Genomic DNA, 14497 nt, shown 5'->3' on the forward strand with positions numbered 1-14497 from the left:
TCGCAAATAGAAAATTGTGAGAGTATAATATTGTTACATAGATACTTAGTGCTTGTGATTTTCAACATTGCTATTAGTATCTAAACGTTTATTAGCACCTACACCCATCCCGAATCCAAATCCCATACCCATACCAAATCCCATGCCTATTCCTTGGCTGCCACCAAAATTTTTTCCACCACCATGACCCAAACCAGTATTGCCTCCACTAGTACCACCCGCCCCAAAACCCCTACCTTCTCCTTGACCATACCCTTGACCATTACCTCCACTTCCACCACCTTCACCGCCCCCTCCACCTTCGCCACCACCAATTCCAAATCCTGCACCAAAGCCAAAACCATGACCGAATCCTCTCCCCGAGCCCAAACCGCTACCACTACCTCCTCCACCTCCTGAGCCTTCACCACCACCAAAGCTATTTACTCCACCTCCTACACCATATCCACTACCGTGGCCAAAACCTTCTCCAAAACCACCAGTTTCTCCACCAACACCCCCTCCGCCACCTCCACCGCCACTACCGCCGCCTCCACTTGAGCTGCCAAACCCACCACCTGCACCTTCTCCGTGTCCTTCACCATGACTTAAACCTTGTGAAAAACTACCACCACCACCACCCCCTCCAAAGCCACCACCTACACCTCCAACTCCACCACCTACACCTGCTCCTTCTCCATGCCCTTCTGCATGAACGCCTAAATCATGCGATGATGATCCTCCTCCACCTCCACCTCCTCCCCCACCACCAACTCCAGTAGAACCACCACTTGTGTGTGCAAAACCAGCACCAAAACCTTCTCCATGCCCTTCACTATGTCCACCTAAACCTTCTACTGAGCCACCTCCCTGTCCACCGCCACCTCCGCCAACTACATTACTGCTTGTGTCTCCAATACCAGCACCAAGACCTTGTCCGTGCCCTTCTGCATGTCCACCTACCCCTTCTGCTGAACCTCCTCCTCCACCACCTCCCCCTGCTGCACCACTAGTCGTGACTCCAATTCCAGCACCGGCACCTTCTCCATGTCCTTCCGCATGACCACCTAATCCTTCTGTTGAACCTCCTCCTCCTCCACCCCCACCACCTCCTGTTGTACCACCTCTTGTAACTCCAATACCGGCACCAATACCTTCTCCATGACCTTCAGCACGTCCACCTAACCCTTCTGATGAACCTTCTCCTCCTCCACCACCACCTCCTCCAGCTACACCCCCACTTGTGACTCCAGTACCAAGACCTTGACCATGCCCTTCAGCATGTGCACCTAATCCTTCTACTACTGCTCCTCCACTGCCTCCTCCGCCTCCTCCTACATCACCTGCAACTGTACTTCCAACTCCAGCACCGGCACCACTTCCATGCCCTTCAACATGACCATCTATTCCTTCAGTTGAACCACCACCTTCTCCTCCTCCACCTCCACCAACCGTATTGCCACTTGTGTCTCCAATTCCAGCCCCAGCACCACTTCCATGACCCTCCCCATGACCATTTTTTCCTTCAGCCGAACCACCACCTTCTCCTCCTCCACCTCCACTAATAATACCGCTGGTTGTTTTTCCACCACCAGCACCTTCTCCATGACCTTCTGCATGACCTGAACCTTCTATTGAACCACTACCACTACCCCCTCCACCACCACCACCACTATTAATAGTCTTTTGAACACTATAACCAACATTGCCACCTTCACTATCATCACCACCACCTCCTTGACCACTACCAACTCCAAAGCTACTACCACGCCTCCCCCCACCCCCAAATGCATTGTTAAAGAAGCTTCCGCAACCTCTCCACCGATATGCACAATGACCAAAGAATCCACCACCATCTTCTTCGTCACCATGAATTGTATTACTTAAAGAGGTAAGTGTTATCATGAGAAGAAGTGTAATGGAATAGAGAGCTTTGGCAGACAAAGCCATGTCTCTTAATGGGACTTGTTATGTATGTAAGTAATAGTAATATGATTAGATTCTCTTTGTAGTAATTATCTCCCACTTTGTTTGATAGATATGATTTTTTGCTCTAGGTTTCCGTACTTTATATACACATGTCAAGTGTCTCAAGTTCCAATAAACAAATACCATTTATTCAATCATTGATTTGATTAGATTTAAGTAGCTTAGACATTCCTTTTGATATTCTTTATACAACATTGGTCAATTCTATGAGTTGCCTAGTCTAACCACTATATCACTAAGGATATAATGCTATAAAATTCTAGTAATTTCTTGTTTTGTTCTTTAATTAAGTAGACATTCCTTTTAATATTATTCTTTATACAACATTTGATAGATATGATTGTAGTTTCTTGTTTTTTTCTTTATACTACCTCCATTTCGTATTATTTGCAACGATTAGACATTTTTTCTCTTTACTTTATGTCAAATTATTGCAAATTTGTAATGGAAGTATTAATTAATCTTCGATCCTTCCGCTTCAGGGATTTTTTAGTGGTTGCATTATGTTTAAACTTTCTTTGGAGGTCACTTGCTCGACTTGGCTTATATAAATTAGCTTTTTTTTTTTTTTTTTTTTGAGAAAGTTATACTACCTCAGTTTTTATTTAGTTGACACGTTTTGACTTTAGCACTATTCACACACCTCCCTTTGACCGTGTGTTGTGCTTTATACGTAATGAAAAATATAGTTGTGGGATCTTGTTAGATTCGTCACGTTATATACTTTTAAAATATCAACTTTTCATAATTTTTGTTTATCGATAATTAAAGATATTAATGATTGAATAAGTGCATTGGCAAACGTGACTAAAGAAATATGTCAACTAAAAAGAAACTTTCGAAGTATAAATTAGTTTTATCCAATAAATTAAACTTTTTATTTAAATAAAATTTGTTAACTTTAACAAAAATAAGTGTAAATGTTATTTTTCAACAAAAATACAAGAGAAATTTGATGAAAATAAGTTGAGCAGAACAAGTCTTACTTTCATAATACCAATTGAGATATATATACTCAATATTTAGCGAAGAATCATCGCCTAGATCTCAAACATCTCACGTCGAACCATATATGGTTCATTGGTTCACTTATTTGTGAACCCTTTCTTTGAGCTACTACTATTACTGTTCAAGATTTAACACCTAATATCTCCTATATATTCCATCAGAGATAATAATAATGTGAATTGATATAATTGGAGAAATATCGGAGAAAAACATAGGCATTTTTTTTAGTCATAGGCAATTATTGTTGCTTATTATTTTTGTTTGTCATATTATTAACCAATCTATTTTTTACTAGAATTTTATAGCTTTATATCCTTATTAACCAATCTACGTTAATATAATATTTTGTGTATGATATAACCTACTCAGAGTAATCAACAACCTCTCCTCCCTAAAGGAGAAAGATAAACTAACTAAGACACAATGATGGGTCGATCACACTGTTACACTCTTTACATACATCAATACATGAACATAAGTATACACTCACTGTACAACGGTTACAAGGTTCAACCAAGACAACTTTTTGGCATGTGTGTTCAAAAGTCACAAACAAGTGAATAAAGAAATAACCACATGGTTATTAAATTATACGTACCACCGATTGTATTATATAAAGAAAATGACCATGTACTAATCCTTAGAAGTGTTTAGACTGTTTACCAAAATCGAATACACATATATTAATATATAATAACATACAATTAGATGTATTCATGTATATATAATGAATGAAATGTATAATGTGAACTTACATTTGTTCTCAATGTCAACACTAGTACTGTCAGCAATTGTTTGTGCTACATGATGTACACACTTGGTTTTTAGTCAAATGTTACAATTTTCTTCACTAGAAAACCAACATTAATGTCTTGCCTAGCATATATTTCCACTTAATTATTATATATGGTTTATAGCTAATAATAGTAGCATAATGCATATAATCAGGTAAAGTTATTGAATTATTTATTTTATAAAGGTAAGCAAAAATATAGGTGTTTTTTTTTTTTTAATTAATATGCATACTATATTTTTGATGAAACAAGAAATGGTGGAGTGGGTGACCATATCTTCATGAAATTCCTTCGAAGCAAAGACCAATTGTACCATCTTAGCACCAGCTACCAATGATTTGAGCAAATGTCAAAGTCTGTATCTAAATACACCTAAAAACTATAACTTTTTTTTTTCCTAATTATCTTACACCATTTTTTTTTTTTTTTGACAAGAGCTTATACAGAAAGTAAAACTAATAGACAAAATTAAAAGAAGATAAGCTAGAGTTTCCTAATTATCTTACACTTGATGAATATATGAAAGTGGATTAAAAAAAATACTTTCTCCGTTTCTATTTAGTTGACGCGTTTGATTTAGTCACATATTTTAAGGAGAGGAGAGAGAGTGAGAGAGAATGAAAAAGCAAGTGAGGTAGCTTGTAAATGCAAGGTAAAAAATTTAACGCAAAAGGAAACGTGTCAACTAAAAAAACTTCCTAAAAATGAATATGTGTCAACTAAAAAGAAACAGAGGTAGTATACAGGAATGCCCTTTCAAATAAGTTTTTAAATTACCACCTTAAAATGTAACCATTTTCGAACTAACTACCCGTTTAATTTTTTATTTTAAATTACCACCCCTTAAATTAAATAAATGCTCAGATTGCCACACATTTCATAAATCCGGTGGATTTTTCGTCTGTGGGCCCCATCTACCTCTCAATTTGACTGATTTTTCCCCGATTTTTCTCTTTAAAAACGCTCTTCTAACTTTGTCAAGTTTGCCCTCTTCCATGGCTGTTCTTGATCGACAGTAGAGAGGAAAGCAAAATTCTGTGTTTAGGGTTTAAATTTAGTTAGGCCTGATACCATGTCAAGAATGTGTATTCTTAGTTTGTATTCCATGTAAACAAGGTATTTATACAACTCAAAGTAAGGGCTTTAACATACCCCGTTAACCAACTAAATACAATATATACGGGCTTGGCTTAACAAACTTCAATTTACATTTTTCTATTTGAAATTTGGTATAATTTGGTGAAGGAAATGTGAATTAAAGTATAGAGAGCGTTTTTAAAGAGAAAAGTCAGAGAAAAAAATCAGTCAAAAGAGTAAAAATAAGTGTTAGGTAGGGCCTACAGATGGAAAATCCACCAGATTTTTGAAATGGGTGGTAATCTGAGCATTTATTTAATTTAAGGGGTGGTTATTTAAATTAAAAAATCAAACGGGTGGTTAGTTCAAAAATGATTACATTTTTAGATGGTAATTTAAAAATTAACCTTTAAAATATGAATATTATCTCATTGTTGCCGAGTAACCAAAGTTCATCTAAAAAACAAAAGTTCAAAACACCTAGAACTCTCATATTTCCAAATACTTAAGATATGTAACATTCCTTAGTTAAATGCTCTTTGTTTTTCTTCAAATTGAAAAAAATTTACTACTCCATATATATGCAAGTACCACAAATTTCAATTTTTCTTTATTTGATCGAAGAATTACATTTTATCAACATAGAAATAGATATATAAATTAATGGTGTGTGTTGGCACGTAAAAATTACGGAGTAAAATGTTATAAATAACTTAGGAATTAACCTTATACTTGTATATTGTATATTTAAGCTTTTTTTGTAATATTTCTCCCACATTTGCACCCATTTTATAGGAAGCCCTTAACTTTAAAAGCTCGGCTTAGAGTATTATTTCTTTAATCAATAATCAATTTCATTTTTTAAGTTATAGATACCTAAATTGCTTTAAAACCGCGCATACTTAGCAATCGTTTGCATTTACATCTGCTTTTTCAAACTCGGCGATGCTTTCTCAAACTCAATGAAATAAATGAGGCTTTGTTCTTTTTATTTAAGACTCCACGTACTACTATCTTTTTTCTTTATCTAAACTAATCAACATTTTAGGCAATCGGACATACTTGATGTGTGGATTCAATTTGTAAGAAATAAGGTGAAGTAAATAGAGCCTTAGTCAATATTGCTTTCATAATTATTGTGTTTAACGAGCTTTAGAGAATAATTAGGGTTAATTCATAAAATGGTGCAAACATGGATATTTTTTCTAAAAAAAAAAAAAAAATCTAAAGCACTTTTAATAACTTGCATTGGCAGGCATACATATCCAAATAGTGGGTCACATTGTAATTTTGTCTTGCTTAATAGACATTGGAAGACAGCATAAGTGCACAAATTGTGTATGATTTGTGTTGATAGAAATTGGAAGAGAAAGAAATTATTAATAACAAACACATTCCTTTGGTATTAAGCCCATGTGACACCTTGTTTGAAAAACTAGCTAAATATGCTTTTTCATTATTAAATTTTTGGGTTTTTTTTGTATTTTTCCTTTTTTTTTTTGCTTTTCTACAATTTTTCACTCATATTTTAATTTCTTAATACAATTTTGTATCTGTCTCACAAATTCACAATAATATAATATATTACTTTTATCAGATTTTATGATAAAAATAATAGGCTACATTATTATAATTTCAAAATAATGTAGTTACAATCTTTTAATTATTTGGCATTCAAAGATAGGATTGGTTATAATATATAATTCATAATCTAATTTTAACATCCCTTGGTCCTAAATATATTTTTTTTTTTTTACTATTGTCCTAAATTGTTAATTAAGTACAATCTAATTTTTTTTTTTCCTCCAACAAACGGTTTGTCACTTTCACGCATTAATAATTTGACTAAAAAGATAAAATTAAACGGTAATATATCATAGTTATATTTTAACTACTCTGTAATATTCGAATGACACATAAACGTTGATCAAAATAAATTGTCTAAAGTGACATACATATTGATAAGATGGAGTACAACAGATTTTATAAATTTGCACACTCTAGCTTGTCTCGAATCCATTCCCTTGTTATATAGTAAGTTAAATATGAAGTTACCAAATTAGTAATATGACAACAAAATCCAGACGAATGTAGTATTAAGGCTAAAGACCTTTATCGAGCAAAATTAGTATCTAGATTGGGGATACTTTTTTTTTTTCAAAGTTTTAGCAAATTTCACTAATTTAAATCTCTTATAATTTCTAAGGCAATTGGACTAGTGGGAGTTGGTACTAGATTTGGAAGAACTTGAACTAAAGTGAACCCAATATTGTTACCTTTTAGGCATCAAAACATTATTCTAAAAATAACAACCTTTCTTTTTGTCATAATATATCAAGATCAAATGTTATGTTATTATGTTATGACCAAGTTATAGCTGATTTGGTCTAGCTTATCGTTGCTTCCACACATGCATGCAGGTCCACTACCTTTGTGCTACCCATACCTCCAATATAATCAACCTAATGTTTATTGACTTTGAAGCTAGCTACAAGATAAGATCAATGTTGTCAAAAATGAGTCATTTTTTGTTGTTGTTGTAATTACTTAATGTATGTTCTAGAAAGATCAATTTAAATTTGTGCAAGTACCAAGAATCTCAATTTGATGTGCATTTCAGTGGAATTCCTTGTCTTTTTAGAAATCAAACTTATACTTGCTTGTATGTATATATTAGTGTAATGTTATGTAATCATACAATAATTTGCAAGACATGCAAGGGGCCGGGGAAGGTTCTAGCTTAATTGGGCCTAAGCTTTAATTGTCAAATATCTCTCGAATCATTGGGATACCATTATATATCCGATCCATCAATTTATCGCAAAATATGCGTTAATTAAAACGTTATCAAAGGTAAACTTAAATGTCCCTTTTAGGGCCTGTTCTGATTTACTGAAATAAGCTGAATTGAATTTTTATGAGAGAAGAAAATTAGGAACTGAACTAAACTGATTGGAGCTAAACTAAATTGAATTGAGCCGAAATTAAGCTGAAGTGAATAGACCCTTTGACGTTTGCTTGTGATTGTGATGCATCTCCATTAATGTAATACCAAAACAACTTTTAAGCTCGATTTCCTTGCAATTTATCTATTGCACTATACTGTAGTATATGCTATACGATGTTTACTCTAGTGTACTACGTACAATAAGCTAGGCAGCCTTCCGGCCGACCTATACCCATATTTGATTTTCTCAAGTAGATGCCAGCTTAAGAGTCACGTGAACAACTTACATGTACTCTATTTGGCTTAATTTATCTCTCGAAATTATACTCCGTATATCAATTTATGTTCTAGCTAAACTTATACCGGTACAAGTATTCCATATTTAATCAATTCAAAGTCCATATGTTTTAGGATGAAACCTTCTTTAGACATGCGACTGATCTAAACGCTTCTCTTTTTTTTCTTGGATAGTAGTCAAATTTCATTTTTATTTTCTCTAAATTTTGTATTCTGACCGGCCAAAAAGTTTATCTAATTTTGTTAAATTTACATAGTAATCTTTATTTTTCTCCTGTAAAGCTATGTAGTTGGAATTTAACAATAATTGATTATACAGCTTAAGATCCGCTTTACAATGAAATATAGTCTAAATAAAAATAATAATTTTGATCTGTATTAATTTCAAATTAGTAGATTTCCCCACCAAAAAATGTCGCATGATAACCTTGATATTTATTCTTTCAAATAGCAAATATCCCAGAAATATGGATCTCATTAACAACCAACAAATCGCCGCGGCTATTTATTAATTAATATAATTAACTAAGAATTAATACAACCAAAAGTTTGTTAAACTAAACCATATTATATACTTGTATATGATTTCTATTAGGATAATTAATAATTATTACGATAATTAGGAGCTAAGTAGAACATGCATACATGTTCTGCAGCTGGTTTCTTCACTAATTAACATGCAAAAAGTAATATAGAGTGTGTAATTTATTTCCTTAATTTTTCCTCCTTAAAGTGTTGTCCAATTTTTTATTATTAGGATAAAGAATACGATCTTAGTTCGATATACATTATAATTATGATAATTAGTTTAATGTAAGGATTATTTTATATAAGTCAAACATATAAATCTCACATGGAACCCCAATCTGTATGCATGGAGAAATATCTAGCTCTCTTGAAGCATGCATGTTATGCTAACTAATGCAAATTAAGTATTTAACCACTGGTATAGCCCTCATATATTAGTATATCTTTTGATTTTCATTGGAGAAACTACTCCCTTTGTTTCATTTTATTTGTCTACATATAAATTGATTATGCAATTCCATATATATATATATATATATATATATATATATATATATATATATATATATATATATATATATATATATATATATATATAGAACCAAGTTATAATGAGAACCAATGCTAAAATAAAAACTAGGAACTAATCTAGGCCCTTAAATCATGTTAATCGGACGGCTCACATACTTCCCGTGTCATCAATGGCATTTTTGTAATATTTTAACTTTATAAAGTAGTTTTCAGTTTCATTTCTCAAAAGTAAATGAAAATTTAGTAAAAGTAAATGAAGCCAGTGTTAAAGTAAATAAAATTGCCTTAATAGTTAAAAAAATAGAAAAAAGTTTAAAATCAACAAAATTACGAGAATGCCATTAATGAGAGCGGGTGCAATATGAGCCATTAGATGGAGTGCGATCAATGGCTGAGATTAGTTCCTAGTTCTTATTATTCACCTTGGTTCTCACATGATCTCAATTCTAACGTTACATATACATGCATGAAAAATATATTAAGAAGCAATCTTATTATACAACTCCATGTATACTTTCAACAGGTTAACAATTTAATTATAATTTTGTAAAAAGGCTAATTGATTAAGCAACAAAAAAAAAAAGTTAAAAAAAATAATAATAAGGCGCGTAATCTACATACATTATTGATACATGTTTATATCGCTCATATAACACGTTAAAAGTTGACCAAGTGCACAACTTACAAACATACTTAGCTTATAGCTTTAGTTTACTTGGGAATAATGCAGATGATTTAACTGCAACAAAGACAGCAACATTAATCATAATTCAAATGACCTAGTGGGAACTAAATCAACATTAGGAACATAGTTAACCCATAGGCTAATAAGCTTAATTAGAAAACACAATAATAGTAAATGTACTAAAGTTAATAATTACTAGCAACATTGTGCCAATAAATTTAGTTAATATAGCAAGAGAATATTTAGCCTAGGGGATGATTCCACTTCCAAGCCCTCCACCACCACCGGCGGCACCACCACCAACACCACCGCCAAACCCTCCTCCCGCTCCACCCCCATGTCCAAGCCCTATTCCACCTCCAAACACGCTACCAACACCCAATCCAACATGACCAAAACCTATCCCTAAACTGAGGCCTCCTCCTGTCCCGATTCCAAGTCCACCACCACCAGGTTGGAGTGGCTCACTGGGAAGGAAGGTTTTTTGCTCATCAAGTCCACCAACGAGCTTCCTAGCATCAATGGTGGTGCAAACAAGGGCACTCATGAGTACTAAAACAACAATTTTGCTAGCCATATTTTTGTACTTACAATATAGTAATATATATGTTAACCTAAATAATGGATGTTATACATTGTAACTCCAAATAAGGGGATATATATAGATGTATAGGTACGTACGTATTAAATTTTTAGGGCAACTAGATGAAGCAATATTAATTGACAAAATAAAACACCAATTTTTTTATCCAAGTCATTTTATGTCCGTGCTACTTTTGCTCTACTAAATATGGTAACTATATATTATGTTACATCATATATATGCTTTGAAAACTACATATAACCAATTTTTATTCAACTTTAACAGTAATTTCGCCTTTTTCATAGTACGGAGTAATATTTATGGTCGGAATTATATCTTTGTACCTTTAACAAGAGTTATAGTACACCGACATTAATTTTGTTAGGTTTGCACTCAACAAAAACATCGTGAATACTACAATTATGCATTCCATTTGTAGTAAAGGAATATATGACATAGTAAGCGGTTTGAATTTAAGAGAATCACTTGATTCCTGTTTTCCTTTTTTGTGGATAAATCGAAGTGCGTGTGGATGGGATAGTTTCTACTTGCTAGCTAGATCTATTCATCTATATTTCAGTATGGGCGTCATCTAGCTCCGCTGTATAGAATCAAATCTCATCTGTATCATTGCGTTTTGTTATTCTCTCTACTCTAAAAAAGTTAACTAACTTTACTAAAAATATGGTAATATATATACTAGTTACTCGTATAATCTGATTTGACTATTTGAGTTTAATTTCAAGAAACTAATTCATTAAAGAAGATTATTTTTCTAAGAAACTACAAACTAACCATTCTACGTACTTTCAACATGCATGTTTACATAATAATATAATATTCTAATATATCTAATGTATCTCTTAATTAGTTAAACATGACCTTCATCAAATTAGCTAAGAAAGAGTAAGGTCTAGGGAAACATCTTCAACACCAGCTGCCCTAATCCTACATGACGAGTTCCAATCTAAATTAATTTCGGTATTCAAGTTTTGATCATCATCTGTTGCTAACGATAACGACAGCGATAACGACGATGATGAAGACGTACAGCCATACACTTCACCTTGCTTGTAACCCTTCTGCCAAAAAAAAAATAAAAAAAAATAAAAAAAAATAAAAAAAAGGGGTTAAATAATGAGTATTGGGCAATTATATAGAAAAAAGATCCAGCAAACTTATATTGGACTCTTTAGCCCACAACAAACGGGCCTGACTTATAAGATGCATAGACAGGTGGGCCACCTCTTCTATAATACTCGTATATACTTCAAAAGTTATACCTTTTCATACGAGTATTAGGTTTTCAATAAATCCCTCCTTTAGCTTTAGATCGTATATTACACAATGATGATGGTGTTGTAGCTATGTTACGTTTTGTCCCTCCCTTATGTCAATTTTATTGTTTTAGTTTTTCAGCGCCTAGCCCCTTGTTAATTTGCACCCAAAAAAAAAAAAAATTACGTTATCAATTATATTATATCACTAATAGTCTAATACATTAATCTATTATTTTGCTTAACTACATCGTAAAATTAACACTTCATAAAAATATATTTAAACAATCTCTTGGATTTATATTTGTATAGAGTATATAGGTTACAATTAATAATGCAGACAAGATTTAATTTAAGGCTAAAATTCTCAAAATGTAAGATTCAATAATTTTACTAGTTAAGCTAGCTAGCAAATATATAGCACGAGTATATAGATATACAGAAAATTGCAACACTTACAAGATTAGGGCAACTGTTGAGGATATCGTGGAAGCATAAGTAGGGATGTGAACGTTGCACCGTGTCACCTTGCTTATAAGTGGTAGCTATCTCTTGATGATGAGGGGATGTTACCATAGAATTACAACTTATGGGAATATTTTCATGGGGTGAAAAATGATCATGAACAAGTATATTTTGATCAAGCAAGGCCTTAAACATGGGTATTTTAGTTTTTCTGCGGTGAAATGGACGTGAAGGAGTGAAATGAACGTTTTCCTGCATAATTGTACTCATCTTCGTATTTTCAATTATATCTGTCAAACAAAATTCAAGGTAACAAACAAATCAAACCGAAACAAACATTTCCAATATATTATGTAAATGGAGATACGTCATACGAGTAATTAGTTTAATAATCTTGTTGAGTAAAAAAAAATGGTGAAAAGATACTTTAATTTGATGAAATTGTTTCATAATTATAGGGATATAAAATAAATTAATTTATTTTCATGCATGTTATTAAATAATAAAGGAAATATAGAGGATGTATAATACGAAGCATATCTATTAACTATTACTAAAACAGAAGTTGATGAAATTGTTTCATAATTATAGGGAGTCATCCCACTACGTATTCAGTTCAGTTTTCGAAAAAATGTCAAAAAATGACCCGAAATCGTGTATTATATATAGCCTTCAATTTTGGACATTTTTTTCACCTTTTTAGACCCGGAAACAAAAATTGTCGAGATGCTTCCCATGGACCCTAATACACCCCGAGAGTCCATTTGGGTGGGTAAAATCATCCAATATACCTTCAAACTGTCAATTTACCCGTTTACGACTTGGACCGATTTCATAAACTCGAGGCTGCTATGGACATTTATGGAAACATATAATGATCATATATGGTTCCAAACGACATTATATGACCCTGGGATGTATCCCCTAGTATCTCGATACTTTTCGACGTCGGGTCCCGAAACCTCCGAAATTGGCCAAAAAGCGTGTATTATGCCTTCGATTTTGCCAATTTTTGACTTTTTTTGACCCGAAAACAAAAATTGCCGAGAAACTACCTATAAACCCTAATACCCTCCGGAAGTCCAATTGGGTGGGTGAAACCATCCAATTTGCCTTTAAGCATCCAATTTACCAGTTTCCGTACACGCCACTTGTATTGGCTATAGGCTTCCACGGGGCCTTTATGTAGCCGACTTATGGTTGTATATGGGTCCAATCAACATCATATGACCTCGAGATGCATCCCGTAAAATTCCATGAATTTCTGACACTGGGTCCGGAAACCTACTAAATTGCTCCGATTTCGTGTATTATAGCCTTCAAATTTGGCTTCCGTACATCATTTTTTCACCCGGAAAGATTATGCATCCAAGTACTTCCATGGGTTCCCAAAGGGCCTTGGGAGTCATGGATGATGCCCAGAACCATCTCATTCATTCTTAAGCACCATGTCTTAAGGCAACGATGGCATACCCTCAAACGACAAAACTAGTTGTTTGTATGCCTTATCCTTGGGTGCACATGTCTTGTGCACATGCCACACGCCCCCTTGCACCATCCCACGCCCCAAAACTTTGGCTTGTGACTTGTCTCAATCCACTACTTAGCATTTTTTTAGCATATAAGAAGCAACACTAACCTCGTTTTCCAAAATATAGGTGTTTTTTAGGGAATAGGGTGGGGTGGAGGGACGAATCGAAGCGACATAGGGCTGAATCTCAGTGGATCGTGACATCAAGGCCACTCTGTCACTTAAAATACCACGTCGCGTATTTAAGTCGTCTGCAAAGGATTCAACCCGCTGCTCGGTAGGAATTATACTTCAAGGCCACTCTCACGGCGCATCCACCGCGCGAGCTTAGCCTACGACACGTGCCCTTGGGGGCCGAAGCCCCTACTGTAGGACGACAATTGGGCAGCGGGCGCATGCGTCGCTTCTAGCCCGGATTTTGACTTAGAGGCGTTCAGTCATAATCCAGCACATGGTAGTTTCGCGCCACTAAATTTATTTTCAATCAAGCGCGATGACCAATTGTGTGAATCAACGGTTCCTCTCGTATTAGGTTGAATTACCATTGCGGCACTGTCATCAATAGGTTGAATTTCATTTTCCAGCGTGATGTGGTCAACGCCGGAATTTGAAATTCATCGGTGACTTTCCGACCAATGGCAGTCTCTTACAACATTTAGCCTTTTATAAGGTAGTTTCTTATAACATTTTTTAAATTAGGTAATTTCTCGCAAAAAAAAAAAAAAAAAAGTGTTTTATAAGATAGTTTTTCACAAAATGTCCTTTTTTTTTCCATAATTTGGTTTCAAACTTATATAATAGGCCCT

The 14497-nt window shown here is 34.0% G+C and overlaps 2 protein-coding genes across 2 annotated transcripts; both read right to left on the reverse strand.

Moving 5' to 3' along the window:
- Nucleotides 1–45: 45 nt before the first annotated feature.
- Nucleotides 46–1929, reverse strand: LOC110731155 (glycine-rich cell wall structural protein-like). The gene has a single exon (XM_021910987.1). It carries the CDS (start codon nucleotides 1927–1929, stop codon nucleotides 46–48), a length of 1884 nt encoding a protein of 627 aa, XP_021766679.1.
- Nucleotides 1930–10082: 8153 nt separating this feature from the next.
- On the reverse strand, nucleotides 10083–10412 carry LOC110731156 (glycine-rich cell wall structural protein-like). Its single transcript, XM_021910988.1, has one exon. It carries the CDS (start codon nucleotides 10410–10412, stop codon nucleotides 10083–10085), a length of 330 nt encoding a protein of 109 aa, XP_021766680.1.
- Nucleotides 10413–14497: the final 4085 nt, after the last annotated feature.

Source organism: Chenopodium quinoa, unplaced genomic scaffold, assembly GCF_001683475.1.
Source record: "Chenopodium quinoa cultivar QQ74 unplaced genomic scaffold, ASM168347v1, whole genome shotgun sequence".
Taxonomy (NCBI): Eukaryota; Viridiplantae; Streptophyta; class Magnoliopsida; order Caryophyllales; family Amaranthaceae; genus Chenopodium; species Chenopodium quinoa.

Coding starts and splice junctions, on each gene's coding strand:
- LOC110731155 (XM_021910987.1), bottom strand. CDS start 1,929: ATGGCTTTGTCTGCCAAAGCTCTCTATTCCATTACACTTCTTCTCATG.
- LOC110731156 (XM_021910988.1), bottom strand. CDS start 10,412: ATGGCTAGCAAAATTGTTGTTTTAGTACTCATGAGTGCCCTTGTTTGC.